General features: G+C 41.8%; 1 protein-coding gene across 3 annotated transcripts; it reads right to left on the minus strand.

Annotated features, from left to right (window-relative positions):
* Positions 1-4,349: 4,349 nt before the first annotated feature.
* Positions 4,350-12,690, minus strand: ESM1 (endothelial cell specific molecule 1). Of its 3 annotated transcripts, XM_065656830.1 has the most exons (4): positions 12,375-12,539; positions 8,308-8,463; positions 6,122-6,195; positions 4,350-4,935 (listed from the first exon to the last, which is right to left on the minus strand). In XM_065656830.1, exons 1-4 carry the CDS (start codon positions 12,460-12,462, stop codon positions 4,924-4,926), a joined length of 330 nt encoding a protein of 109 aa, XP_065512902.1. In that variant the 5' UTR covers positions 12,463-12,539; the 3' UTR covers positions 4,350-4,923. The 3 variants fall into 3 exon arrangements, with proteins under 3 accessions (XP_065512902.1, XP_065512903.1, XP_065512901.1); XM_065656831.1 differs by having other exon boundaries at positions 4,350-6,195; positions 12,375-12,690; XM_065656829.1 differs by lacking the exon at positions 8,308-8,463 and having other exon boundaries at positions 4,350-6,195; positions 12,375-12,675.
* Positions 12,691-27,209: the final 14,519 nt, after the last annotated feature.

The following is a 27,209-nucleotide window of genomic DNA, read 5'->3' on the forward strand; positions in this document are numbered from 1 at the left end:
TATTTGCCCCTTTGAGTCAGCCGAGACTGATCTCACCTTCTGCTTTTGGTGTGTCCACCCTGGGGATCAATAGAAAATATCCTCCACACTATGTTCATCTATTTATCTGAGATAGAGCCAAACTAGCTATAGACTTAAACACCATCAGGACCTGGGAAAGATCTGGACCCAGGCATAGCCTGTGCTGCCTTGGTAATTATTTAATGTTGTGCCCAGGGCATTTGTGCATAGTTTTCCCCAAACATCATTTTATCGGCATGAAGATGGGTGGTGTGGTGGAAAGGTGCTCAGTTCGCCTGCCCCAGGCTGGCTGAGGCAGCCGGCCATTCTTGCTTGCCATGGTAGCAGCCAAATTTCAGCAGCTCCAGGAGGCTTTTTAAAGTAAGTAGGGAGGTGAGAGGATTAAGGGAGGGAAGCAGATGATTTCACTGTTCACCCTCCTGTGTTGTGTGTTCTGGTCTTGTACTTACTGTTGGACAGTGTCAATACTGCCAGTCCTGAGCTTTCAGTCTCAGTTGGGAGCCAAGTCCCAAGAAATCATGACATCAGTTTCAAAATCTTAAAGGGTTGGATTTGGTTTGCATTTTTGAACAACACCTTTTGGACTGGGCACGTGGCTGCCGATTTCTGAGTCGCTGGGTGCACACCTGCCATGAAGTGCCTTCCCTTGCAATGAGGTTTATTGTGGGGGAAATAAAACTTTTTCTCAAAAAACCTCTATTTTTTTTTTAAACGTCAGCTGAGGTTGCTAACTAATTCTGTGCGGACAGGCCCTAGGCTGCTAGCAAAGTATTCAGTAACCTGAGATTCGGAGTACAGTTTTAGGAGGTGATCACATTTCCTGTTCTGTAGATCAGCTAAACAGCTATAGAAAATTACAAATATTTCGATATATAAACTGGGGGGGTGGGAAACTTCTTTATAATACAGTGTTTCACCAGACCCCATTTTGGTTTTTTATTAAATGTCATCCTAGAATTTTAATGTGGGACTAGATACTGAGGGTTTCCCAGATGCAAAGAGCAGGACATAATGAAGAGCAGACTAGGACTTTCCTTGAGCACAGCTCTTTTCTTATGCCTGTAAAGCCTGACCATGTTCAAAGCTGAAAACTAGCAATGTAAATTTCCTAAATGTCTTTAGAAAACCAAGAACTCAACCACTGCCAAGAGAAACATGAGTTCCTGAAACTGGACAGTATTGCTTGGGTTTCCTTTGAAGGAAAAAAAAAAAAAAAAGCCAAATGCCTGAAATACGTAAGACGGAACTACACAGGAGTTAAAGGGAAGCTGCATAGGAAGCAAAGCAAAGCCCAAAATAAAAAGCGGGAATGGAAAACTAAAAATAACAAACAGGAAAGTGTGACACAGCTGCAAGGCCTCTGGTGCATTCTCCCTCAGCATTGTACCTATTTTTTTCAGGAACATGCTAATATTGTGTTTGAATTTCAATGGCATTCCAATCCATTATTTATTCTTCAAAAATAGATGTTTCTCTTGTGAGGAAGAAAGATATTTTCAAGTAATATTCATATGATTTCAGTTGTCCCAGTTTATCAAGTAACACTTTTATAGGCTCAGTATTTGCAGAGCAGAAAGATTTCATCATTTATGTCACCTCAGAAAAAATTAATCTGTGTCTTGTTAGAATGGTGGAGATCAGCTCATGCATAATCAACTGTTGCCCTTAATTTCAGCTGAATATTTGCTTGATACTCTGTTTCACTGAAAATAAGACAGGGTCTTATATTAATTTTTGCCCCAAAACTTATTATTTTTTTACATGTATAGCTGCCTGGACACTATTTAAATTGACTTTTTAAATGAACTGTAATGAGGGTTTATTTTTTGGAGTAGGGCTTGTATTTTGAGCATCCTCAAAAAACATGCTAGGGCTTATTTTCAGGGCAGGTCTTATTTTGGGGAAAACAGGGTAGCTTTTACAAGTGGAAAAGGACCTAACACATGAATCTGAGTGGCAGCTACTTTGGAAGCCCAGTGGATGGGAGGGGACTGGGGAGGATCAGGAGCATCATGTACTAACAAAGTTAAGGAAATCTCTGTCTTTTTCTTCATCCAAACACAGTTTTGTTAGTTTACACAGAGCATTTTGCCTGCCCTGCAAACCCTGCAGGTGGGCAGCATGGGGGACGGGGTCTGCTGGGGCTGGGGACAGACTCCAGGTGTGTGGCCACCACCCAGGCTCCCAGCACAGGCACAGGGGTCACGGGCAGCTGCTGCCTGAGGAGATGAGAAGGAATGCATCAGCATTTGGAGATCTTGCTGTATTAACACCGATTTAATTGCTATACTCACCATTCTGCAGAAATTAAGCCACTCGGCTGGGTTGTGCATGGGCTGTGACCACCCACAAGATAGACCGACAATTGATGATGCCTGAATAGTGCTGGTGCCTGTTTTGGGAGAGCAAGAAAGCCACAACACGCCACTTTGTCAGCCCAAGTTCCCTCTGACTGTCACAAACCCCAGTGGAAACCACATTACTTAACACTTAACACTATCAGCCCAACTCGTAAAATTCCTATTTTCAGCAGACACAACAAAAACAGGAAATATTTACCAACTTTGCAGGTGTCAGGAAGTACTTTCAAAACACTGCTATGACCTGAGAGTCCATTTAAATAGATAACAAACATGTACAGAGGTGATAATAAATATATTTTCATTTAAAATAGATACTTTGGAGTATTTGCTCTAATATGCATGTCCTGGCAGATCAGAGAGGCAAATTTGTATTTTAATCACACTGTGTTGATTAGGCAGTGGTATGTCTCACAATATTTGTGTGAATGTATTCACATAACGAAATTATACTTGAAAGTATGTTGAAGGTGTTTTGCACATTTGAAGCTGACAATACTTGTATTCATCAGAAGTTAGTCTACACTGGAAATATATTTGATATGTTGTTTGAATCATGGATGGAATACATCTGAAAATATTTCAGGCTTTTCTATTCTGTGTAGTTCATACATCAGTCTAAAACATATTATGACATATTGTTTGAACTGTAACAGTGTCTGTAACATCCTATAATATAGGCTGTAATAGAAACTATAATACTGCAGTACAGCATACTTCACAATATAAAATGAGGCAGTGCATGTATCACTAGCTTACTGTTTAGTAGCTGAGAAAATAATGTCTACCTACTAGAAATGAGGCCTATTTGCCAAACATGCTCATACTGGAAATAATATATGACCCCGCTAAAACCAAATCTAGAAACCAGATGGCAGGAACACTTTGTGTGACAAACCATCTGATGACTTTTAGCCCAGGAGAGGGTAACTTCAGGCTTGTGTGGAAAGGAAAGGTGGGCTGAGAAGAGGATGCCTGGAACGTGGAGTTGGATGAAGAAAGGAAAAGAGTCCAAAGGAAAATCCACTTGTGCAAAATAGGGGAGATGAGTTGGAGTGTGCAGTGGGGAGCCAGGAGAGATGTGGGAAAAAAGGTAGAAAGATGAAAGGGTGGAAAATAAAGAAGTGGCTGGTGAAGAGCCCTTGGTTCCATGAACATCACTTCATCATTTGCGTAATTCCTTCTACCAGTGTAGTTCCATTGCCACTAGTAGCAACAGGTACACATTTCAAAGGGTATTATAATTTCACCCTAGAACCTATTCTATGGGGAGCAATCTGTCACCAGAGCAGCTAAGGAAATGCAAAAGCATTTTATAAATTTGATTAAAAACTACAGAAAACATCCCATAAAAAGTTTGCAGGTGTCCCTCTCCTTCTTCTTCTTTCTCCTGACTTACTAGGTGTGGATCCACAGTTTACTCCTATATGGTAAATCAAACAGTGCCAAGGAGTCGCAGTCGTTGCCCCGGAGGTGCATGGTCCCTGGTATGGTGGTGGCCTGACCAGTGAGATGACTCCCAAACCCTTCCGGCACTGGGCTTGGCCAGGGACTGACTGTCCCCGTTAGGCAACCTGGATCCAGCCACCTTGTTTTGGAGATGAAGATGGTTGAATGGTATGGACACAAACCATTCTGGACATGGGCCACCACTCAGCTTGAGCAATGGAGAATGGTCCCCTGTAAATTCACTGAATAGATGCAGCCGTGGTGAAAGCATTCCGTGGATTTGGGAGCAAAACTGTGCCTAGTCTGCATGTACCATGGCTATGCCATCACCAGCAGTCTCACTCTTAGTGGATAGACACAATATACAACAATGCTTTCAGTTGTTATTTTATTGAACAATAATAATCATATACTTTAAAAAAAACAGCTTATTAGATTTACATTCAAGAACTTGTAAGTTCATTTATGACACTGTTGCAAAATAGTAATAAGGTATGCAAATATTTACTACATTCTTTAAATAATTATCTTCAGTCTGCTGAAGGACTGTGGCTTTGATCCTGCTCTCGCTGAAATCAAGAGAAAATTACTTTTGGTATCAGTAGATGAGAATCAATACACTTCCTTGTAAATAGTCCAAGATAATATTGCTCCCTCTCAGACCTAAACATTCAACACAGGTTAAAATGTGGTATATGCTAGTTTGAGATTTATGTTTTATATATCCCCAATTATTGTGGCAAGAGAGCCTGCACTGGCATACTGACATTTGGATGTCTATTGCTGTAATTGTCCTTTCGTGAGAGCAGCCTGCTTCCACCGACGCTGGCTTTGGATCCAGATTTGTACTCTTTAAAGGCTTTGGAGTTCCTGTTGTTCATAGTCTTTAAAGTATGTTTTCAGATCCTTCACCAAGCTTTGGCTGTGGTACTGTGTGCTCCTTCTTCCACTGAAGTCACTGTCAAAGCTCACATGGATTTCCAAGGAAATATTCGATTCAAACCACATTTCCAATGAGAGTGCTCTGCCTTACGAGGTGGTTCCTCAACTCATGCAATCCAGGTTCACACTGACACAGCCACATCGATTTCCGTTATCTGAGGATCTAATTGTTCCCAGACATATTAGCAAACCCGTCTCAGCGTGGATGTTTATGTTACGAGCATACCATCCAGTCTGGACTGAATTAGAGACTGCCAGTTCCTGCAACACTCTAACGCGGGCCAGTTATTCTCCTGGCTGAAATGGGGTTGCTTGCTCGTGCAAGTGAGGAGCGGAGGGCCGTGCACCACAGGGCTGCAGGCTGCGCCCACGCTGCCACTTGCTGAGGGTCCACGTGTCCCCTGCACTGGATAAGAGGAACTGCCCGTGAGCTGCAGCTGGGCCACGGCCAGCGGTGAAGATGGGAAGTGTGAAGGTCCATTTGCTGGGGTCCAGCACTGGACTCGCTCTTCCCTAAGAAATGCAGAGGTCGCCTTAATGGCATCAAAGGAGCTGCTTTATAGAAACATACATATTTAAATAATGCTAAGCAGCTTCTTTCATTTCAGGTCCCCATCTATAAATCTGTATAATTTATCAAGGTGCTGTTTCTCTGTACAGAATTTAAATTTAGAAATCCACCTCAATACAATATATGTCTGCAGTGTCTTGGCTAAGTTATTTACAACGTGTAAACTGAAATGCTGGGTGTTTTCTCACTGACAAAAGTCATATTTATCCCCAAGGAATTTTCACCAAAAACCAGAAAATGAGTAACGACTAACACTGGTTTATTTAATTCACACTGTTGTGCTCCCATGTTATTATTATTCTTGTGAGTCAGGGGCATTGCTTTCTATCCTGGGATTTGTTGATGTGCTTTTTTTTTCCCATTGGCTCCACACCAATAGTTTCACTCACCCAAACTGTCCACTGAGTTCGGTGAAAGCTTTCCTGGCCCCAGGCTGCAAGAGTCGGCCTCTGGCATTATTTAAATGAGGAGGGTTGAATTGTGTTGGTTTTTTAATATTACTATACATTCGGGAATTCACAATGCATTTCTCTGCTCAAATACTTATAAAAACAAATATCAAAAATCATATACACTGTACAGTCTATTTCTAAGTAAACATTTTTCTCATGAAAAACAGAATCACAATTGGCCTTGAGAGGTTACATTTTCATATGCTATGGATCTACTTTGTTCTTAAAGTGTGTGGTTGCATATTCAATAATCTGTGAGAAATGCATTCAGTTGAAAGTCTTACGAGTGTAAGTAAATATCAGCGAGGATTTAGCCATTTCATTACCGGTGCGCGAATAGCTTTCTCCTTAACGAATTCCTCTTTTACAGAATTGCCATCCCCTGATGCCATGTCATTCTCTGAAAAGATACAAAAATAAAACCAAATTTCATGAAAATGAGAGAATTAAAATATTCTCTTGCAGCAATGTCCTTGATTTTGGGAACACTTCAGAAAAACTTTAGTTGACAAATCTTGCAGGAATCTCCCTGAGTGCCTGCAATTACCTGGTCGCAAAACTTCTGCCAAATTATGGTATGTGCCAGATGTATTTACTTACAGTTTAAGCATAAGGCATGTGATTTGAGTTGTTCCCAGTTCTCACCGTAACACTCCAGTGTGACATGGGGACCAAGCAGCACATCCTCAGTAGCTACAGCAGTAAATTAAACATGCCTGGAGCTATTCTCTGACTGAGGCCAGCTGGTGCGGAGCAGCCTGGTGCATGTCACTAAGCTCTCTTACTCTCAAAAAAAAATATATATATCAGTTTGCCTACTGGAAACGGTCTCTGGCTGACACTGGTTCCTGCGCTGTGGTTGCGGTGGTCTGGCACAGCTCGCTGGGCTGCGACAGCACACGCTAACCACTGCCCTACTGTTGGACAGGGAAGGTGGTCAAATCGCAATACGCGGGAATAGGCTCTGGCACCGTTAAATTCACTGGGGTATATGTAGCCATAACATCTTTATAAAATATACAGGCCAGAAACTCAACAGTTTAAAATACAGAAGCACTCTCAGTTGTTGTAATTCGCTGAGGATGTGTCCTAGATGCTACAGCTGCTTCTAAAGACCACTATTAAATGAAACCCACACACAGTACTGCCCACAGTGTCCCTGGTCTGCTTCCAGTAGCAGATCTCTGAGGACAGAAATCAGTGTGAAATCTTTGCACACAGGTAAAAAAACAGCATTTCTCTCTACGGGGTCAGGACCTCATCCCGGCCAGGATCAGACAAGCTGCTAAACACAGAGGCAGCAGAAGGTTTGGAACCAAAGGCAAGGGTGGGAGAGGAAAGGGGAGTAGGAAACCTTACAAAAACAGGATACCTGGGATTTGGAATATAGGCAAAATTTAGAACAGAAAAACGAGACAGGTATATTTTTTCATGCTATTTCGGCACCCTTGGTAATAAACAAAATCTGGAAAGGCAAAAGAGTGTAATCACATAGAAAAATACAAAAAGACTGATCCATCTTGCAAAGTGTTTTTTTAAAGATCATTTGAAATGTGGTATAAGCATAAGCTAAAGAAGTTTTCTTCTGTCTAACTTTAAATGGCAAATGGGTGAAAGATAATGCATGTATTAAGGCAGGAAACTCTAAATAGCTTAATACAACAGGAGAAAATCAAAGTAAGGCACACAAAGTGCAGTTGGAGGATAAATAAAGTTCAAAGACTTTTCGATGAAATCCGAGAAAAGCTTTCAGTAGGTCTAGGATTATATCTCTTGTATTTATTTAAAATCTTTACATTTGTATTGATTTTGATTGAACACTGTTCAGTCAAATGTACCTCAGTATCATAAGGTGGAGAACAAAAGGGGAAGAAATTTTAATGCCATCTTTAAAAACATCAGTGATTCCTCCTTCCTGCCTCAAAAACAGTCCAGTTTCTCACATGCCTTTATTTTAATTCTGGAAAGATCTGTTACGGGATTCAGACATAATCTTAAAGGTAAGAACTTGTTCCAGAGATACTGTGATAAATAACTACAATAAAACATTTCATAATGCAGTTCACTAGCATCTGAAAAGGTGTAAAGCTCTGTCTTCATGGAAAAAAAATGTTATTCTTACCATATATTAGCTAACAGTAATAAATGGAACCTAGTGAAATCCTGTTCTACACAAAGCAGCTACCTGCATCTTATCTGAACTGACTAATGCAAATCCCAGCACAGCCTCCAACTGCACAGGTGGCGTTGGACTGCTAGTGCATGCAACAGCTGCAAAGTATTTCAGCCATGTTAGGATTTCAAAATGTTTTTACCATCTGTCACAGCCCACCTAATTCCTTGCCTTATGTTAAGGAAGCTGCCAATAAGAAAAAAAAATGTACCTCGTGTTGTTATCTGTTTGCACAGCTACCACTGAAGCACACATCACTCACACACAGTGTACACAGTGTGGTAGTAGAGCACGTACAAAGTGATTTCTGCTAAAAGCAATTGCCCCATGGAGTCTTACCTGTGTGTGAAACTATTTTTCGTCGATTTGGAGGCTTTGAAGCAGACAGTTGAAAAAATGGGAACTTCAGACACTTGCCAGTCACTCTGTCACAGATGCCAGAGGGACAGTTGCAGGTTTTCCTGCATTCCATTCCGTAGGTACCATAGGAACACTCTGAAAAAAGGTAACATAGCAAAGCATTCCTCAGTGGTGCAAGTCAGCTGCCAGCACTCTTAACACCTGGTCTGCTTATATCCTTAAAATCAGAAAACCTTTGGGTGAGGATCAGTTAAACCTTAACTACAGGATTTCAGCATGCCGACTGCTTGTTACAAGTGTTTTCCAGTTTTAACAATCCTGACCGCACAGAATTTACATGATTTTTTTTTCCTGTAGCTTACTGACAATGTGCAATCGGTAATCCTTCTCTGAAACACTCATGGTATTAAAAGGAAAATTAAAGGCAATATGAATACGCAAACATGTAATCATTGAGGATGTAGTTAAAGAATTAGCATTGGATTTAGAAAAGAAGACGACTTCAGAAAGTTTCTGAATTTACTGTTCGGGCATGTTATTACCCAACTTACATGACCCTCATGGTTTAGAGCTGCAATGTGCTGCCAGCACCGGGCTGCTCCTGGCTGAGGCCACTGCGTTTGGGCTCAGTGGAGGAGACTGTCCTGACCCTGAGGAGCTCTCCAGCAAGCGCACCCTCCGCCTGGACATGCTCCCGGCTCTTGGGGAAGAGCCTTCACCTCTGCGACAACTTCTCGGGCAGCAAAGGTCTGACTCCCCACGGCAGACAGCAAAGAACTCACCTCCATCTCCAGCATAAAGAGTGAGTATGCTCTAAAGGGACCACTGGCACCAAGGTGGCTGCCTGGTTGTACACTATCTGCTCACGTACTGCCCCGATTCACATGTCTCATCCCTGAGCAAGCTCGTAGAGGAGCACCAAAGGGCAGCTGTCAGAATGGGACCACTCGTTTTTCAAAAAAAGTAGTCAGGTGTAGGGGATTTGCCCAATCCCATAGCTGACACCCAGAGGGTTTAAACTGAGTCACAGCCCTTGCCTTCCTCTGCCTTGTTGTTGAACAGGGTACCTTCCCAGGACCATAGCTGAAGAGATGGAAACAAGGAAAATCCAACTCCAACATCCCCTTTCCAAACCCCCAGACAAGAGATTATCCCAAGAGAAGTTTGGGATGTCCCAGGAGAAATGTCTTTATGCTCAGGCTAATCTTGCCAACCCAGGGTGCATGTTCACCTTAAACAGCAAGTCCTGGAGAGTTTTCAGTTCATCTCCTAAGGGCAGATGAATGGCCATTCAGGGCTGGACCAAGGCTCCATCTAGGCCAGGCTCCCACAAAACACTTAAGAGAGAAGATGGCCATGGTAAGCACAAATGATACCTTCCTGCCTCCTATTGTCTCCCATTTTTAGCTCTGGGACCTCATAAGCCAGACATAGTTTCTGTGGATGTAACACCCCACAACAGGGTTATCCTCAGTTTGTTCAGTCTGCTCTTGACTCAGTGCAAACATTTAGTTTTGCCATACAGCCTGGGCTACATGAAAATAAGGCTAATGCCCCAAAATTAAAACAATGATTTACAATTAGCTGCATGCCCAGTGGGTGTTTTCTTTAAATGAAAAGCACCAGAAGATCAGCCAAATCTCTGCTAGGGACTGCACATTGAATCCCTCCAGCCTGGAGGACTTGACTGAGCTTCACCACACTCCCCTTCCCAAGCAAGGACACTCTTTAGTCCGCTGTTTGTCCACATAAAAGAAAATCAAAATCCTGCCAAAGCAGTACACTTTTTGTGTGCATGGTCCTGCCTGAGGGACAAGCAGAGAGCACACACAACATGGAGCACCAGCCTGCCTGCTGCAGGTGCTCAGCCCAGAGAGCTGGGATGCAAAGCTGTGCACAACAGCATGGAAACACGTCTGAGCCCAGAGCACTTGGCTCTGTGTGGGATAATCCTGGCATCAATGCTGCTCTTCAGATTTGATAAAACCAAGATCTGAGTCAGTTTTGCCGTTAGAAGGATTTGTTCAGCAGAAGCCTGCTCCTAAATAAATCACAAATAGCTCCTGGTGATCTAAGGGAAACAAGAGCAGGTTCTTTACTGTGACAGTTATGAAGGGCATTTACTAATAGAAGTGCAGAACATTGGTATTCCTTAGTTTTGACAATAATGACATTGCTATTTATTATAATATGATATGCTCTTATAATACTAAAAGTACTCAAAAAATTGCTCGGAAACACATAGTGTCCATGTTTTACCCATTTTAGAAATAAAAAATTAGAAACCGAGAGTTCAAGTCATTTTTCCACAAAGTAAATAAGTCACAGGCAACCAGGGAAAATTTACACATCCTACTCTGTGAATTATTACAAACATGGAAGTTATTAAAATTAGTGAGTGATCTGGTATCATAGCTATAAACGAATATATAATACTTGGCTCCTTACTTTGCCTGATAAGATTCACATATGTACAGAGAGAGATCATACTATCTCAGAGCTAAGATGAAAAAAGAAAAATAATTAGAAATTACACTTATAATATTTAGTGCAAATAAATATATGGGGAATATAAGCTTTAAATACCAATTTATAACTCTAAGTCACGATATGGCTGTATTGAAATTAATGAGCTTTTCCACTGACTCACTGGAAAAAAAAATACTTTGCATTTTCTACAGAGCTTCCAAGATTCAGCTACAGGGATTCAGATCTCATGTTCTCAATGTTTCTTTTTTCCCATTTGAAGTGTGCTATTGCAAAGAAATTCTTTGAGGAGAGTGAAAAGTATACAACCATTCAAAAGAACTGTTAAAAGAATTATAGGTGGTATCTTGCACCGCAGTAATTTTTAACAAACTGAAGATCAGTCAATTATCTCAGTAAAATACTTTTCTGGTGGGTGCACCAAAGATGTGACCTTTCTGTGTAAATTCTAATCTTTAGAAATAAAAGCAGTATTTTGGGTTTCACTCTCAAACATACACATGAATTTGTACTTAAATACCAATGTAAATAAGTGTGTGCTGTATGTGAGTCAGCCTGAATGAGTTTTGCAGCATCTGGTCCTAAGTCATTACTTTAACTGACGCTATTAATACTCCTGATATTTAACTGCCAAGATATCTCAATTTTTTAGGAAAGTTATTCAAAGACATATTTGTATCTACTTACTGAAGTGGCACACAAACACAGGAATACTCACTGCATTCATACTTTGCAAAGCCTTTTTAAAAAACTATTTATTTTAAAAACTTGCATCCTGCTTCTTAGAAATTTAATATCTCCTCTCCTTTTAAAGATTTTTCCTTTTTGAATAGAATGAGGATAGCTCTTAAATGAAAAATGCCATTACACTTTACGACTAAAGAAATCAGCATGCAGCATACCTGAAATAAACTGAGAGCAGCATCTGGCCGCTCATCTCACAGTCAGTTCTGTTATTCCCATCTTTCAGGCAGGAGGGTCTCTGTTTGCCTCCCCTGACCACATCCCCAGGGTAGCTGAGCACCTCCAAGGCAGGATTTAATTAAACACGACAATGTCCCCGGGCACTTGGGCGGTGCTGTTACCTCCGTCCCCCCCCGACCGCAGAGAGAGCAGCTGGTCCCCGGGCAGGCAGCCGGTGGTGCCCGCGGGAACCTCACCCCAGAGAGCGCGGCAGGGGCCGGGACCCCGCGGCAACGCTGGACTTGCAAGATTAAAGTCTTTGCAATTTATAGAAAGCCACCCACCAAATCAGCGGAAGGATCAGGACTAGTGCCTGGGTCTGCCAAGTCCCAATCAAAAATCTCAGCTCCGAGCACACCCCACCCGTATTTCCTTACACATGTCCCCATGTCTAAACAATAATCTCACACTAATAACGCTGTCCCACCTACATGTAACATCTTTCAATATCAGCAGGTATTTTTCACTTTCTTCTTCGCTAAGGGCTGAGCTGGAAAAATCACATTTTAAACCTCTCAAGCAGGAGGCAAGCTCTATATGTAGGCAGGTTGCTGTCAAATTGCCACAGTGGGTGCATGCAAAGTGAATATTGTTACCTTTGCAGATACCAAATTCATCACCAAAGTCATCCTCCTCAGTGTAAAACTGGCACTTCAGCCCAGGACCACACTTGACACCATCCATACCCGAGACCGTACGATAGCAAGTCTCCCCCAGAGCAGCTGCACACACTCTGCAACAGCCACAGTCATCCAGCACCGTTCGCTTACAGCGCAAGGTACTTTTGCATGCGTTACTGTCACAGGGCTCGGGACAATCTACTGCGTATTTCGCACTCCAAGCAGTTCCAGCATGCACGGGCATCAGGAGGAGTGTGAGAAACAAGAAGCCCTTCATGTCTTGCAGGGGTAAGTGCTCCGTCCCAAAGAGCAGGCTTTAATGCTCAGCCTGCTGGTGCCTTGTGCCGAGGGAAGCAGCGGTACAGAATCCAAAGTGGTAGCTGCACACATCAGCCTACAAGTTTATGAGCTTTATACAGTGTGTTGCCCACATGCTGCACCGTCGTCAGCTTCCTCAATCCGGCAGCGCTGCTCCTGCCAGCCTCCCTTGTTTCAGTTTATGAAATCCAGGATGAAGGTTGGATTAGCACTCTGCTGCCATCCAGGAATTGAAAAGCCTGAGCTGATGTAATCTGTTATGTTTAGTTGGTTGTTTTGCATGAGGACTAAAAACTCTCTCACATCCGTCTCAAATGCTCAAGGACGTCTGCCAAAAGGGAAAAAAAAAAAAAAACCCACATACAACCGAAAAAAAAAAAAAAAAGAAAAAGAAAAATCACTCCAAGCCCGAGTAGGTTGCATACCTTCCTGTAGGACAGGGATTGCTCTGACACGGGGCGCGCTGCTGGCAGGACAGCTCTGCCTCACTAACACAGCTCATGCAGCCAGAAGAAAATCGTATTGAATCATCTCACTGCTGAAATAATAATCTTTAAAAGAAAAAAATGTTTGCCTTCTCCTTTGAGAAGATGCGGACAGTTATGTTAAGGAATAAAGTGAGATCATGCCATTTAACAGCTGAGCTCAGATGTTTCAGTAGTGTTTTTCCTGCCTGCATCAAAATGGTACTTTTTAATCAGTATTTAGGTGGAGAAGAATTAAACATTTAACTCCAAGATTATTGCTAGAACTAAAACCAGGTCAGACAGAAACCCAGCGTTTTGTGGGATCTTCTGCAGGAAGTTGAGAATGATCAGTGAGCTGCCCTGACCTCACAACCGAAGGGGGAAATCCCCATCCATCACCACCACTGTCTGCACAGCCTTGACATGGATCCGGGGGAGCTGATTCTCCTCCCCTTTACACAACTTCTATCCTGATCAGACCCTATGGGATGCCCTGATGTTGCTCTTCAACGAAATCAGTGTAAATAAACAGAAAATAAGTCTTAACTTCCTTTGTCCCCCCTCTTAGACTTCATTCGTGCTGCCAGAGCCTTGACAAGAAACAGCAAACAACCAAAGATTTCAGTGAAACAGATGAGTCACCAGAGAGATTAAAATTTCTGCTCTAAAGAAAGACCTGCAGGAAAGGAAAAAAGGAATTAAGCTAGCCATAAATAAATCTCCAAATAGCAAAGTTGCTGCCACTGAAGTTAGTGTGAACTGAATCAATATAAACTTGTATGTGATCAACTTGCCATTTGGGAATCCTGTGTCTCAAGTGGGCTGAGGCCACTGCCTGGAGGCTGCCAAATAAAATGGAGGGCTATGCTGGAAATACAGGACAGCAGGAAAGCGTTTTTCTTCTTGAATGCAAATGTGAATTGATAGATCCCAAACAAAATGCTTAACTCTTCTCTCTTGTGAAGAAGATGAGAAAACCAACATACTGTATGTTGCATTTGGGTAGGTTGTTCATTCACTTCTGGTACACAGGGGTATAGGAACCTGGATAGCATAGCATAGCATAGCATAGCATAGCATAGCATAGCATAGCATAGCATAGCATAACGAGAGAAAAGAAGCCTAGAGACAGAGATGAGAGTGAGAGTGAGAGGAGAGGAGAGGAGAGGAGAGGAGAGGAGAGGAGAGGAGAGGAGAGGAGACGAGAGGAGAAAACCTAATATGTTTAACACATGTCAAAGGAAAACTACACTCAGGCAAATATTTGCAGGCATCCATTTTATACAGTATATAATTACTCGAAGTACAGTTCTTCTAATCACAGTTGCCAGCTGGCAGATGTTTACATGCACTAGCTCATGCCTGTTTCCACATGTAATCTTGGACCAATCAGTGAATTTAAAATGTAAAAATTAAAGCATTAGATTGAAGTCTCATATAAACCGGCAAACTACTATTGGTAGCCATGAGGTGACAGCAATTAGAAGTAGTAGACAATTTCATCTCCAAAATCCAATGCAACTATCCTCTGGGAAATGAAAGGGATACTTCAAACATGGAAGCGAAGATTGCAGCTAAAAACCAAGGAGAGACAAAAGTGCAAGGTTATCATGAGCAGATAAATTAGAAATGGATGTGCTACCCCTGATCCCATCACAACTGCAACATGGCAAAAGCCTGTTTTATAAAAAAAATATCTCCCCCATAGTTCACAGGTCAGCATAGTAATGTAAACCATTGCACATTTCTGCTGGCATTAGCATTCAACTAAAATTGACATTGATTTATATCAATAGGCTCTCTGTGAGAGACGAAGGCTAAGCTTGATCAGAGGACCAGGGAGCACAGCTAAGGGCCGTAACCACTTCAGTCCCCCAGCTAAATCTGTTTGCAGGGGTGAAGTAGCCCAAAAAAGCAGGTTGCACACTTAGTGCAAGAGACTTCACAGGTCTGCAGCAGTAAGGAGCAGGAAGGCTCTCCCTCAAATCCCTCCCGTAAGCCTTCCTTAAGTTGATTCACACCTGCCCTTAAATTCATACCTGCTTGGTCACTCAGAGGAGATGACAGAGGAGAGTGCAGACCCACCCACACATGCACTGAGGTGTTTATACCTGATAGAAAACACCAGCTAGTAAAATCCTGTTCTGTAAATATATTTAGGACATGCTTCTCGTATAAAACACCAAACAAGATCTGAAAGGGCTGCATTTCATGTTTGAGTTTGTCACAGGGAAAATGTCCTAGGGAGATGATAAATAAAAAAAAATTACACACAGATGTGGTGAGGAAAAGAAATCGTAAAATAAATCAGCACACTCCCCTAGCAACTAGCCAATATTATTTGGAATAAGATGGAAACTGTATTCTGTGCTTGGAGGTAGAAGCCAAAGTAAATTATTACAATGGATCAAAAAATACATGTAATGGAAGAAAACAACATGAACAGATAGATGTCTGGCTTATACATGAGTATCATAGAGGAAATAATGATACTATGGTCTTCCTCACTGTCCACTGATTGAGAAATAAATCCAATGTGACTCCCTCTGGTTTTAATATTCCTCTGTTGTTTTACCTGTTGAATCCATTAAGCTTTTCTTTCCAATGAACAGCTTGATCCTGTAAAGCCCTGAGCGAAGCTCTCCCTTGAAAACTGCTATCAACAGCAGAAAATTTGGCACCATTATTTAGCTTGTGGTATAAATATACTTTAAATTTGGAAGATTTTCTGGATCAGATCAGATCAGTGCTAATCATCTTTTTTCCAAATTTACAGTATAAGTTGTCTTTGTGCCAGTTTACATCATAATTACATCACCATAGATGATGTTTGGCATTCCTTCTAGAAGCAGAAAAAGGTTTCAACACTTAGGTTCAATGCTTTACAGGGAACTGAGCAATCACTGGTTTAGTATCAGTGAGCAGTGAACTGTGTTTCCAGCTGAATACTTCAGAGCACAATTTTTCTAGTTCTTTGCAACTGATCCACTTCTGAAGCAAAAGCAGCTTGTGTGAGGGTCTTGAGGGACTATTTATGCCCTCTGAAAATGTTGACCCCAACTGTTAAAGATGCCCATGAAATGACGTACCTCATGATACATGATTAAACCGTGCTGATAAACCAGAGCAGTCTATTCGTTAGGCAAATACTCCAAGGCTTTGCTCATTTTACTCTTTAGATAGAGTATCATTCATTTCAGTTCTTCTGAACTTAAGCATTCTGGCCACTGTCATTATCGAGTCTCTTGAACATGTGAAGTCAGGATAAGCAGGAAGCATTAATATCTCTTTAAACATAGGAAAAGGTTTAATGCAGGACCGTTGTTGCTCATTTCCAAGAGGCAGTCCCTAAACTAAAAATATGTTACCATACATTCCTGAATGATACAACCTTTTCCCAGGCTTCCTTTGCAAAATGCCACAAGCACAATGCTATACAAGAAGCAAAGATTCAAAGGGAAACACCAAAAGGAAACTGAGCTGCAAAGTCCAAAATGAAAAGCCAGAAATAGGAAGTAAAAGATAAGAATCAGGAAAGTGAGATAGCAGCAAGGGCTCCCTTTTGTATGATTTCTTTTCTTGTATCTTTTCAATGAATTGCTAATTACTCTTTGTTTCAAGTGTAACATGGCAACTCAACTTCACTCTGGTAAAAATAGATGTTTTGGGACATTTCCTACTTGCTGAAGGCAAGAGGTGTTTACATCCTTTCTCCAGGCAGACCAGGTGCTACACAGAAACTGGGTAGGGTGGCTACCTATGCACAGATGCCAGAGATACCATAGAAATGAATTGATATGGTGAGTTATCTGCAGAGAGCATCAGGAACCAGAGCCATAGCTTGTTTAGAGTGTAGCAAAAAGATACTTGCCCATAACTCCACATAGAAATATTCTCTCTTCTTCTCCCTGGTGACCAATGACAGAACCCCAGGCAATGTCAGGAAGATGTGCCAGGGGAGGTTTAGGTTGGACATTAGGAAAAGGTTCTTCACCCAGAGGGTGGTGGAGCACTGGAACAGGCTCCCCAGGGAGGTGTCACGGCCCCAAGCCTGACAGTGTTCAAGAAGAGACCGGACAACACCCTCAGACACATGGTGTGAACAGGGACAGGAGTGATCCTTGTGTGTCCCTTCCAACTTTGGACATTCTGTGATTCAACGTGGCATGTCCAGCCTGGGACCTGTAGCCAAACTGACTCCACATAACTTCTGCTCTGAGTTTCCTCCCTCAGACCTGTGGCCACCCAAATGGAGCTGGGCACCTGCCAGTTAGTCCTCGTGCCACAGTCCTGTTTCTTCATGAGTTATGGTTGTGTCCTGGCTCTGGCTGAAGGATCTCTGCACTGTGTCATCCCTGCACAGTGTGGCTATTCCCAGTCATTTTGCAACCACAGTGAAGATCTGCATAGCAGAAATCACTTGGCTTGCCCTCAATTTATTCACTAATAAAGTCAAATAATTCTGCTGTGCTTGGAGAACGTGTTCAGGAGACAAAAAAATCAGAGTGGTGGAAAAGCTCTACCACATGGCAATGGGGGTCAGTTTTCTCCAAGGCAGGCAAGTTGGGGTTTTTCACACACAATAAATAGGAGTTGATATAAGTGGGGAAAAATTATTTTAAAATAGGTTGTGATTCTGTTATGTTGAAGTCTTCTTTTTATACCTTCAAATCATCTGCATTTCCAGAGGAAGAGGGGAGTTTGAGTGCCCAAGATCTCCAAGATCTATATTATAGTGCTTTTTAAAAGTACAAGAAAGTCAGATACTTTTTCTGTACTTCGGAAAATTTACTTCTCTGAATACAGTCCTGAACTTGACTGATCACTCACAGCCTAAACCAATGCTCTGTCTTCACACTCAGTAGTTTTGTCAGCAGCTGTCTCCTTTGTGAGACTTCTTGGTCCTAGGAATCTAAATCATCTTGATTAAGCCATATGTCCACCTAGGGAAAAAAAGCCTTTCCATATAGAAGAAAATCTCCACTTTTTCATAGTTCTTGATTTTCAATAACTGATGGGGCGGGGGGAGGGAACAAAAAACAAACCCACAAACAAAACAAACAAACAAAGAACAACAAACAAACAAACAAAACCAAAACAACACATCTTTCAGGAATTATTTTGAAACATTCAGTTTCTTTATCAGTAAAAAAACCCAAGATGTGAATGACGGTTCTTCATGTGTTCTATTTAGGTGCTCGGGTGCATATATTCTGCCCATATGGTACAGAGCTTTAATGCTGAGATAATGTGAAAGATATGTTGTCTCCCACTCTTTGACATAATTAACTGATGAAGGAATACATACTGATTTCTCCATTGCCATACAGCCTATGCTTTCAATAGCTCTCTGCAGAACTACAATAAAACATATTAGACTGGAAAAAATATTTTCATTAGTTTGTTGTGACATATAAAATAACACAACAGCAAATAAAATGACAAATATTGTGAATTTCATCCTTTGCCTCCTAAATCCAAGCACTCTGACACTATCAGTCCCTGATAAGTAAGCCAAATTCCCGTTTGAGAAACGTTTGTTCTTGGTAGCTGTGCAGAATCCCAAAGTGCACTGTTTGGTTTTCAAATCCTAGGCATAAATTTTAGAATCAAATATTTTAGAATTGGTGGGGAGTATCCTTTTACTTGCAACTTAATCTGATCTTGATAGCTGCTCTTCAAGAAAAAATAAAGGTGACATCTCTACAGACACTTGGGGGAATAGAACCATATCTTAAGTATTAATGTGATTTCCATGTTTCTGTACTAAAACAAAGTTTTAGCTATGCTTTATATATAGTTTAGACTTGACTAAGTAGCAGTTTCCTGTAATAAATGACAAAGCTATTAAAAGCTCGGCTCTTATTGAAGAAATGAAATCATGAAATCTGTGGTCACATGTTTGAGATGTTGAGTTGTATGAGTTCAGGTTAGGTGTCCTCATGAGCCAATATCTCCATGTATTTTTTGCAATATAGCTAGGATAATAACCTTCTCATTGACAGAGAAAAAAACAATTTTAACTACTTCATTTAGATAAGCAAAATGATCAAATTGATATGAATCATCATTTTTCTTTAAGAAGACATCTCTCTTCCTTTTCATAAGCACTTATCTTTGAAGCATAAACACTTTCCAGAATAATTAGATGAAAAGCCTTAAGAGGACTTCAGCACCTCCAAGGTAATAAAACTTCAAGGAAAAGCCAGCCAAAGGCTGAGAGGAGTGAGGACACTGACAGGAACAGTTAAGAATTTTCCGCAGTGCTACACACACTTTCTTTCCTTAGGATGAGTGGCTGTTTTATCCTGGCTTCTCTCTCGTGCAATCTCTCCAGCTCACCCGTAGTTCTCATTATGCTGTTTTTCTTCACTGCTGACATTTCCACCTCTTTATTTAAATGTCCTCTCTCTCCCTCTGATTTATATGCAGCTTTATTCTTCACAAACTTACTTATGCCATGCGCAAAACACACCTTAAAAATAAGAGCTCGTCTTTATTAATGCCTCTAGTTCACAGTCCTCACACTCTGTCCATCTCGTACATCCAGACTGGGGCCTCTTTGAGACTTTGGGCTAACTGGTGCAGTCTTCTTCAAGGAGACATTTGACAGTTGTTCTTCAGGCGTTCCCATGCTATATGCAATTGGCATCTACTTCAGCGAACAGGTTTGGATCTGAACTGAATTAATATCTTGGCTTCCATGAAAAGAGACACCAGTCAAGGCTTCCTAGCACACTGCACTTGGAGGGACCTAACACAGGTCCATTTGTTTTCCCAGGGTGTTAACAGGATCTTCATCCATGCACATGCTTCCTGCATCCTTTGTCCTTTGCCTCATCAATCACATGGCTGTATTTTCAAATATTTGAATACTTCTTTTTCTTTCCCCTGTAGTACACATATAGTGGGTGAATGCTGACCCCAGTGACATAGATGCTTTGCCACTCATTTCAGTAAGGCCAGAATTTCACACAGTACTTTGGATGTGTTATGATCTTCTCTGCTGTAAAGAAACCAAAGCCAGGTCAGAGCTTTTTATCTGTGTTTTTTACTCAAAGTAAGGAATGTTTGCAAACAAGCTCTAATTAGAAAGCAGTGAGGGGTAACAGCTGCATATTGCCTGTGATAAGTTTGTGTTTCATTAAGCAATAAAACTGTCAGAAAGCTTAGAATTATAAGCCATGAACCTAAAAGCAGCCTAATCACTTCCAAATCTATTTTAGCTTGCATCTCATTATTTTCAACTTTCATAATGTATTGCTAGAAGAGGTCTTATAACTAAGCAGTGTTACGAATGCAGAACACATCCTTGTGTTCTTACTCAGAAATTAGATAATTTACACACATTTAAATCCATTCAGCATATTTGAGAGAATGAAACCAAATATGGTGAGTTGTATTGCTTTTTTATTTTCTTCATAGATCAACCTTAATTTTTTGGATCAAAAACTTGATGTTAATTTTCAGTCATTTAATCAAATGCCCAAAAGCTTAATCCTTTAAAAAAAAGTCTGAAAAATAATTGGCTAAATTATTCAAAGCTGCAGCTGTTTTCCCAAATTATTAATCTGGCAGACTGAATATGTGGTTTCTCCATAGTAACATATCCTTCATCTCTTTTGCTTTATCTTCTGAATTGTCATAGACTGACCATGGGTTATTTTAGATGTTTCCTGTCCCTGACAGAGAGCTGGGCGAGAATTGGGCAATAGTATCTTCAGTTCTGGCTTTAGTTTTTTAATTTTATAAAGCATTGGTAGTAAACAAATTAGTCTGCTTTCTACAACCAACATAAAGGGAAAGGATTTTTTTGTTTGTCTATTCCCTAAGGTAAGTGCCTGAACAGGACTTAACCACTGGCTGTGCCCATTGAAACCCACCCAGAGTCACCAGCAGTGTTTGGCCAGGCAGATGAATATTGCCCAGCATGGCTGAGCTGGAACCAGGCATCATGAGAAGGGAAAAACCCAACCTAATATAGCTAGCGGAATAACAAACTATTCTGAAATCAACTGTCTCAGATCAGAATATCAAAACTGGTAACCATTACTGTGACCCTGACTTCAGTGACTGGGCACAGGACAAAAAAAGGGGAGGGAAAGAGGCCTGGAAGAGAAACACTTTAAATATCTCATTAGAACTTTCTTTAGTTTTCTTAACCACTATCTGTGCTCCTACCCTGTGCAGATACTCTCAATATTTGTGCATAATAAGGCTGAGACCACTCAATAAGATCAACACCATTGTTCATAAGACAGAATACACGAACTGATTTTGTTTAACAACTCAAGGCTCTGATGTGCAGTCCCTGTCAAGTCTCACTGTGGCACTGCCTGGCTGATTGCTACTGCAGCAGACTCTTATTTCACAGCTCCACAAACTAACTCACAGGGCAGCAAGATAACTCCAGCCACTTGTTTCTGCTCCTCAGGGAGCACAAACACCACTCTCTGGCTACAGAGGTGGTACCTTCTGAAGTCAATGTACCTGGAATTACAAGCATCAGAGCCCCCTGTATCATGCTTTTCCGCACACTCATGTCCTCATGTCCTCATGTTTTAGTACGTGACATCCCCAAGAAAACCTGCAGCTAAAACCCACCCCTTTGAAATACTGCAGCAAGAAAGTGAACCACACAGCAGTATCAGCAGGTTTATCTTCTGTCTCCATGTGTGTGAGCTCATTAGTGCTGCAAGCATAGTTGCTGCCTCCACATTATTCTTTTCGTTATGATGCAGACTGCACATAGTAGGAATCTGGCTTGGAAGATGAGGCCTCTTACGGCGCCCAGTGAAAGCAAGCAGTTAAGTTTCTGCGCAGTGCGCCATCAGCATGCCCAAAGCTTCAGTTCAGAGAATAACTGTGTGCTCTGTCTGACCATTTGTTACTTGAACTGCGCTAAGACCGGTGCTAGAACAGGACTGCGGCTTTTGGCAGGGGATGTGTGTGCCCCAGAGTTTAATCAGCAAAAGCCACATCACTGTCAGTGCAGTCCTGTGCCATTTGAAAATGTCAGCTGTTTTGCACACACAATAGTCTACAGTTCCCCCTTCTTTTCATGCATCCACTTTTATCTGGTACCAAGGAGGCTGAAAGGATGTGTGATGTGGCTTTGGTTACAACAGCTTGAGATAGGGATGTCTGAAGAAACCTGGACGCTACATCCTGATAGATAATGATGGTTTCAAGATAAAAAAAACAACAATCATGCGCCACTTATTCATTTAAATGGAAAAGGTTAATTAGATACTCGTGACTAGTATTTTTTAACTATAGCAGTGATTAAGAATGATTAAAGTAACATTTAGGTTTTTCCATTTATTGATGTTGTTACTCTTTTAATTATTGCTTGCCTTAATTTTCTCTGTGGCTGCCGAGAGGTTTGATATTTTATCAAAATAAAGGTGTTGTGAGACTCCGTTAATAGAGTGAAGTTTCTTGCTTTTTACAAAGAAATGTGCATAAGAATGAACCCTGTGAAACTCAACTGTTTATACACTGAATCTAATCTGTGCCTTTGGAAGCAGCTAATATCTGTAAGTTTCCTTCCTGTTTGCATTAAAATAAGAGGTTTTGCTCATCTTTCTGTGGTTTCATCTTTGTCATGACAAGGATGCGAGTCTGGACACCACTTATAGATCTGATAACTTTTTGTGAAATTGGTGGCTGATTTTCAATGCATATTTCATATCTGATTTCAACAGCTTTAAAGTAACCTCTGCCATGTTGAATTTAATTACAGCTAAATTTAACCTACTTGAAATCTGCTAGATATTGATTACATATTACTAGTCAATTCAGAAAGAGCTTCATCAGATAGTCGTGGAGTTACAAACATATTGGGATGGAGGTGTCTGAACCACCTGCTAAATCTTTAATGAGATGAGGATAAAATTTGGAAACTAGTAAATCATAATTAAATGTATAACAGACATATTAATATGACTTGCTGTAATTTGTCTGACAATGGTGAACTGACCTATTCAGACTTTGAAAGAGTTTTCTGAGTTTATCTTTATTTCTCGTTGGTAAGTATCCAAGAAAATTATCTTGAAAATCTGATGGCTTTGTTTGTTTTGATTATGTTTTCTAAATGTTTCTTCCTGATGGCAGATCGAGTTGCCCAAAAGGAAGGTTACTTTTACAGCTTGCTAGATGGCAGGCAGTTCTGTAGTCAGAAGATAAAACAAAGACTTTGACTAGGAGCTGTGGAGGCAATCCATGTTCCAAACATATCACTGCACTTTCAGGAAACAACAGTTGTTGACAATAGATAATGCCACCCTCTGTACTGAGAACTAGGAGTTTGTTTAAAAGAAAAAAGAAAAAATTCCCACATTGAACATACAGTGCATTAGATGTACAGCCAAAACAAGTACAAAACATCCGCCATTACTGCCCAGTACAAGGGCAGAATGAACGTAAGGACTAAAGCTAACTGGTATCTGCATCTCTGCGCGAAGTGTGAAGACAAATCGTCAGCCCCTCAATTGGATAAAGAGCTGTCAGCCATATGTCAGCACCATACACTCTACATCAGCGCCATACATCACGTTAGTGTCACGTGTAATTATCTTTGCATGGCCCGATCAGCCTTAGGGGCTACCCAAATTCAACTATGTGACAGGCGACAAGCAAGTCAGACATACTCCTTGATAAATATTGCTTTCCTGGAAGACCTCAGTAAAAACAGAAACAGATGCAAATGTCTAACAGAGAAGTCAGCTCAGCAGAGATCAAGATGCAAAGGGCAAACGTAGATAGAAGACCAGCCGTGGCCAAGGGCAGAAGAACTCCCGGGGCAGGACTCCTTCAACCCACTCAGAAATTTCCAATAAAGATATAAAGACAGGGTGAGAGAGCTGATCTGGTACCAGAGGCCAGTATTTGGAAACTGGGATGCAATGTGCAGGTGGACACCTCACAGGCACTTGTTGAGGCGTGACACATTAAAAGAGGCAAGACTAAATCTCTTTTACTGAAGGAATGCAGAATTGCAAATGCCATGCTGTAAACTCTCTGCTACAAGCTGCGAAATATCAGCTCCTCTCAGTCTAGTAAGAACCTGTTTCTAGCTTAATTTTGCAGGGTTTGTGGGTGTCCATGATGGTAAAACTGTAACATACCTGGAGCTGCTGTCTGTGGCTTTCCTGCTATTGGTTCGGTTCTGAGAATCAGCCCAGCAGTGGTTTCAGCAATGAGTGACACCAGGGGTCACCTTGTTCAGCCAACACTCAGCCTTTCCTGGACCTTTGCCTACCCACAGCTGCAGAGCCGTCTTTCCACTGTGTGCTTTCACAGGTGCCAACAAAAGGCTGAATTGCGGGGCGTTTTGCAGCCCCGCTGTAAGACTCCTGCCACGCTCCCTGGCCCCTGCTGCCCATCACCCGGAGCGGCGGATGGGCAAGCACTCTCAGGACACGGGGATTTCAACGCTCACAAAGACTTCCCTCCCGTTGCACGTGGTGGGAATAAAGACTGCTCGCCTCAGGTTGGACAGAAAAGGAGTCAAGGTTACTGCTCAGCTCACTGCTCCTGTACCTCCCCGGGGACAGGCCAAGGCAAGGCTGGGACCTTGGCCTGTGTATAAGCCCGGCTCAGCAGGGCCATGGCAGTGCAGGGCCAGGCTGAGGGGAGCTGGAGACCGGCCCTGCCACGGCGTCCCTGGGGCAGGGGCTGATCATCCCAAGGCTGACATGGGTCCTGTCGGGGGGGGAACCCCAAGGGGTGGACAGGGGCAGTTGGGCCTGGCAGTGCCCCAGGGCCCTGGCAGTAACACTCTTCTACCTGCCACATCACCCATTAAAGACAAAAAGATGCTACAAATAAAGTCATTACAGGAGATCATGCACACCACAAAGCCAAGTCACACAGAATCACAGAATGTTCGGGGCTGGAAGGGACCTCTGGAGATCATCTAGTCCAACCCACCTGCTAAAGCAGGTTCACCAGAGCAGATCGCAGAGGAATGTGTCCAGGCGTGTCTTGAATGTCTCCAGAGAAGGAGACTCCACAACCTCTCTGGGCAGCCTGTTCCAGTGTTCTGGCACCCTCAAAGTTAAGAAGTTTCTCCTCATATTCAGATGGAATCTCCCATGCTTCAGTCTGTGCCCGTTGCCCCTCATCTTATCATGGGGCACCACTGAAAGGAGTCTGGTCCCATCCTCTTGACACCCACCCTTGAGACATTTATAAACATTGATGAGATCCCCTCTCAGCCTTCTCTTCTCTGGACTGAACAGACCCAGCTCTCTCAGTCTCTCCTCATAAGATGCTTCAGGCCCCTCATCATCTTCATAGCCCACTGCTGGAGTCCCTCCAGTAATTCCTTGTCCTTCTTAAACTGGGGAGCCCAGAACTGGACACAGAACTCCAGATGCGGCCTCAACAGGGCAGGGTAGTGGGGGAGGATAACCTCCTTCGACCTGCTGGTCACACTTTTCCTAATGCACCCCAGGACACCATTGGCCTTCTTGGCCACAAGGGCAATATGTGAACTGGAATTAACCTGCTGGGTTACAGTTTCCCGTCTCCATCACTCATTGTTTCTCATCAGTAACTAAGAGACGATCACCATTCACATCAACTGAGTGAAATCTCTGCCTCCAAGAGGTTAAACACCAATTATTATAGTTGTCACTGGGCTGTGGGGTGTGAAGTCTCCCGTGGGATGGGCAGAATGCCATCCTTGCTGCTATTTACCTTACAAAGGTAGAAGCAACTAATTTGTGTCTGCAACCTCCTCTGAGACCCCCAGCTGAAAAATCTTAACAGTTGTATACTATTCTTTCCACTTTTATATCGCTTCCCTTTTTTTCCTCCCAGTTTTTCCCAGTTTCTGTCTGTGTTCCAGGCCAGAGCCAATTCTCACTGGCATCTCTTAAGATCTTCCCAGGACCTTCAGTGAGAATTGGATGAAGTCCCCATACACCACAAGGCAGGTTTTATTGTACCATGGCCAGCTACCAACCCAGCTCTGAGATGTGCATTTGCTTCTTTATCTGTGTGGTCTTCATGAGACATGGTTTGCTCTGCTCAGCACAGCGAGATGGCTGCTGGTCAGTAATCAGGGCCAGTACGTTGACATGCTATTTATTTATGCCTCTGCAACATCCTGAAGTTTACAGTATTTGGTACATATTAGTGCAATAACCAAAGAAGCAGAGAAACTGTACAGATGGTCACTTCTAAATTGCTGGCAAAAAAAGACCTGGAGACTATTTAGAGGATAATGCGAATACGCCAAGCTAACCACAGGCTTCTTCAGAAACACAGCAGGTCCTTCTGTTAGTAGAAGTCTGCTGAAATCCATAGCAAAAATTTCTGTTTGTTTTGATAGATGTTAAATAGGCACTGTGTTAGAGAAGTGTAATTATTCCTATTACAATCAGGATTTATACTTTTTTCAACAGACCATTCACTGAAAGAGTGAGATCATGAAACAAGCTGTGAGACGATTTTGTTGATTCGATCAGGAAAAAAAAAAAAAGAAAAATAATCTAGGAAAAAGAGACATTTTCTTTTTCTCTCCCATAAGGTAAGATTAATTATAAAAGTGTTTATCTGTTTATTACTTTAACTGACTGAAAATGAATCTATTTAAATAAATATTTAGTAATGGAGAATTGAAGCATTTGGTTTTGAGAAATGTCACAGTGAAATATTGGAATGTTTAAAGCTTCTTTTCCCTGATTTTTCTTTCAGCAGACATCTCATTTACTATCAGTTTGAAATTATTTTTTTCTGTGAGTACACATGTAAATTGTTGCCTCACCCCAGGCACAACGAATAAGGTGAGCAGTACCTTCCCATCACGCTAAGAGCAGGGTGAAGTCCAACACAAATTGTGTTACCTAAGAGCCAGTTTCCTACTAAAGATGAGTAAACATGTTATCTGTACAAAGCAGAATATTGTTCTCATAAAGCTGTGGTGGTTTTAGTAAACCTGTAAAGCTGGGAGGTACTTTCAAAGGTGGCACACTAAAGCAGCAGCATCTAGTTCTAATGTGCCGCACAGTATTTA

The sequence above is a fragment of the Caloenas nicobarica genome, chromosome Z, assembly GCF_036013445.1.
Source record: "Caloenas nicobarica isolate bCalNic1 chromosome Z, bCalNic1.hap1, whole genome shotgun sequence".
Classification (NCBI taxonomy): Eukaryota; Metazoa; Chordata; class Aves; order Columbiformes; family Columbidae; genus Caloenas; species Caloenas nicobarica.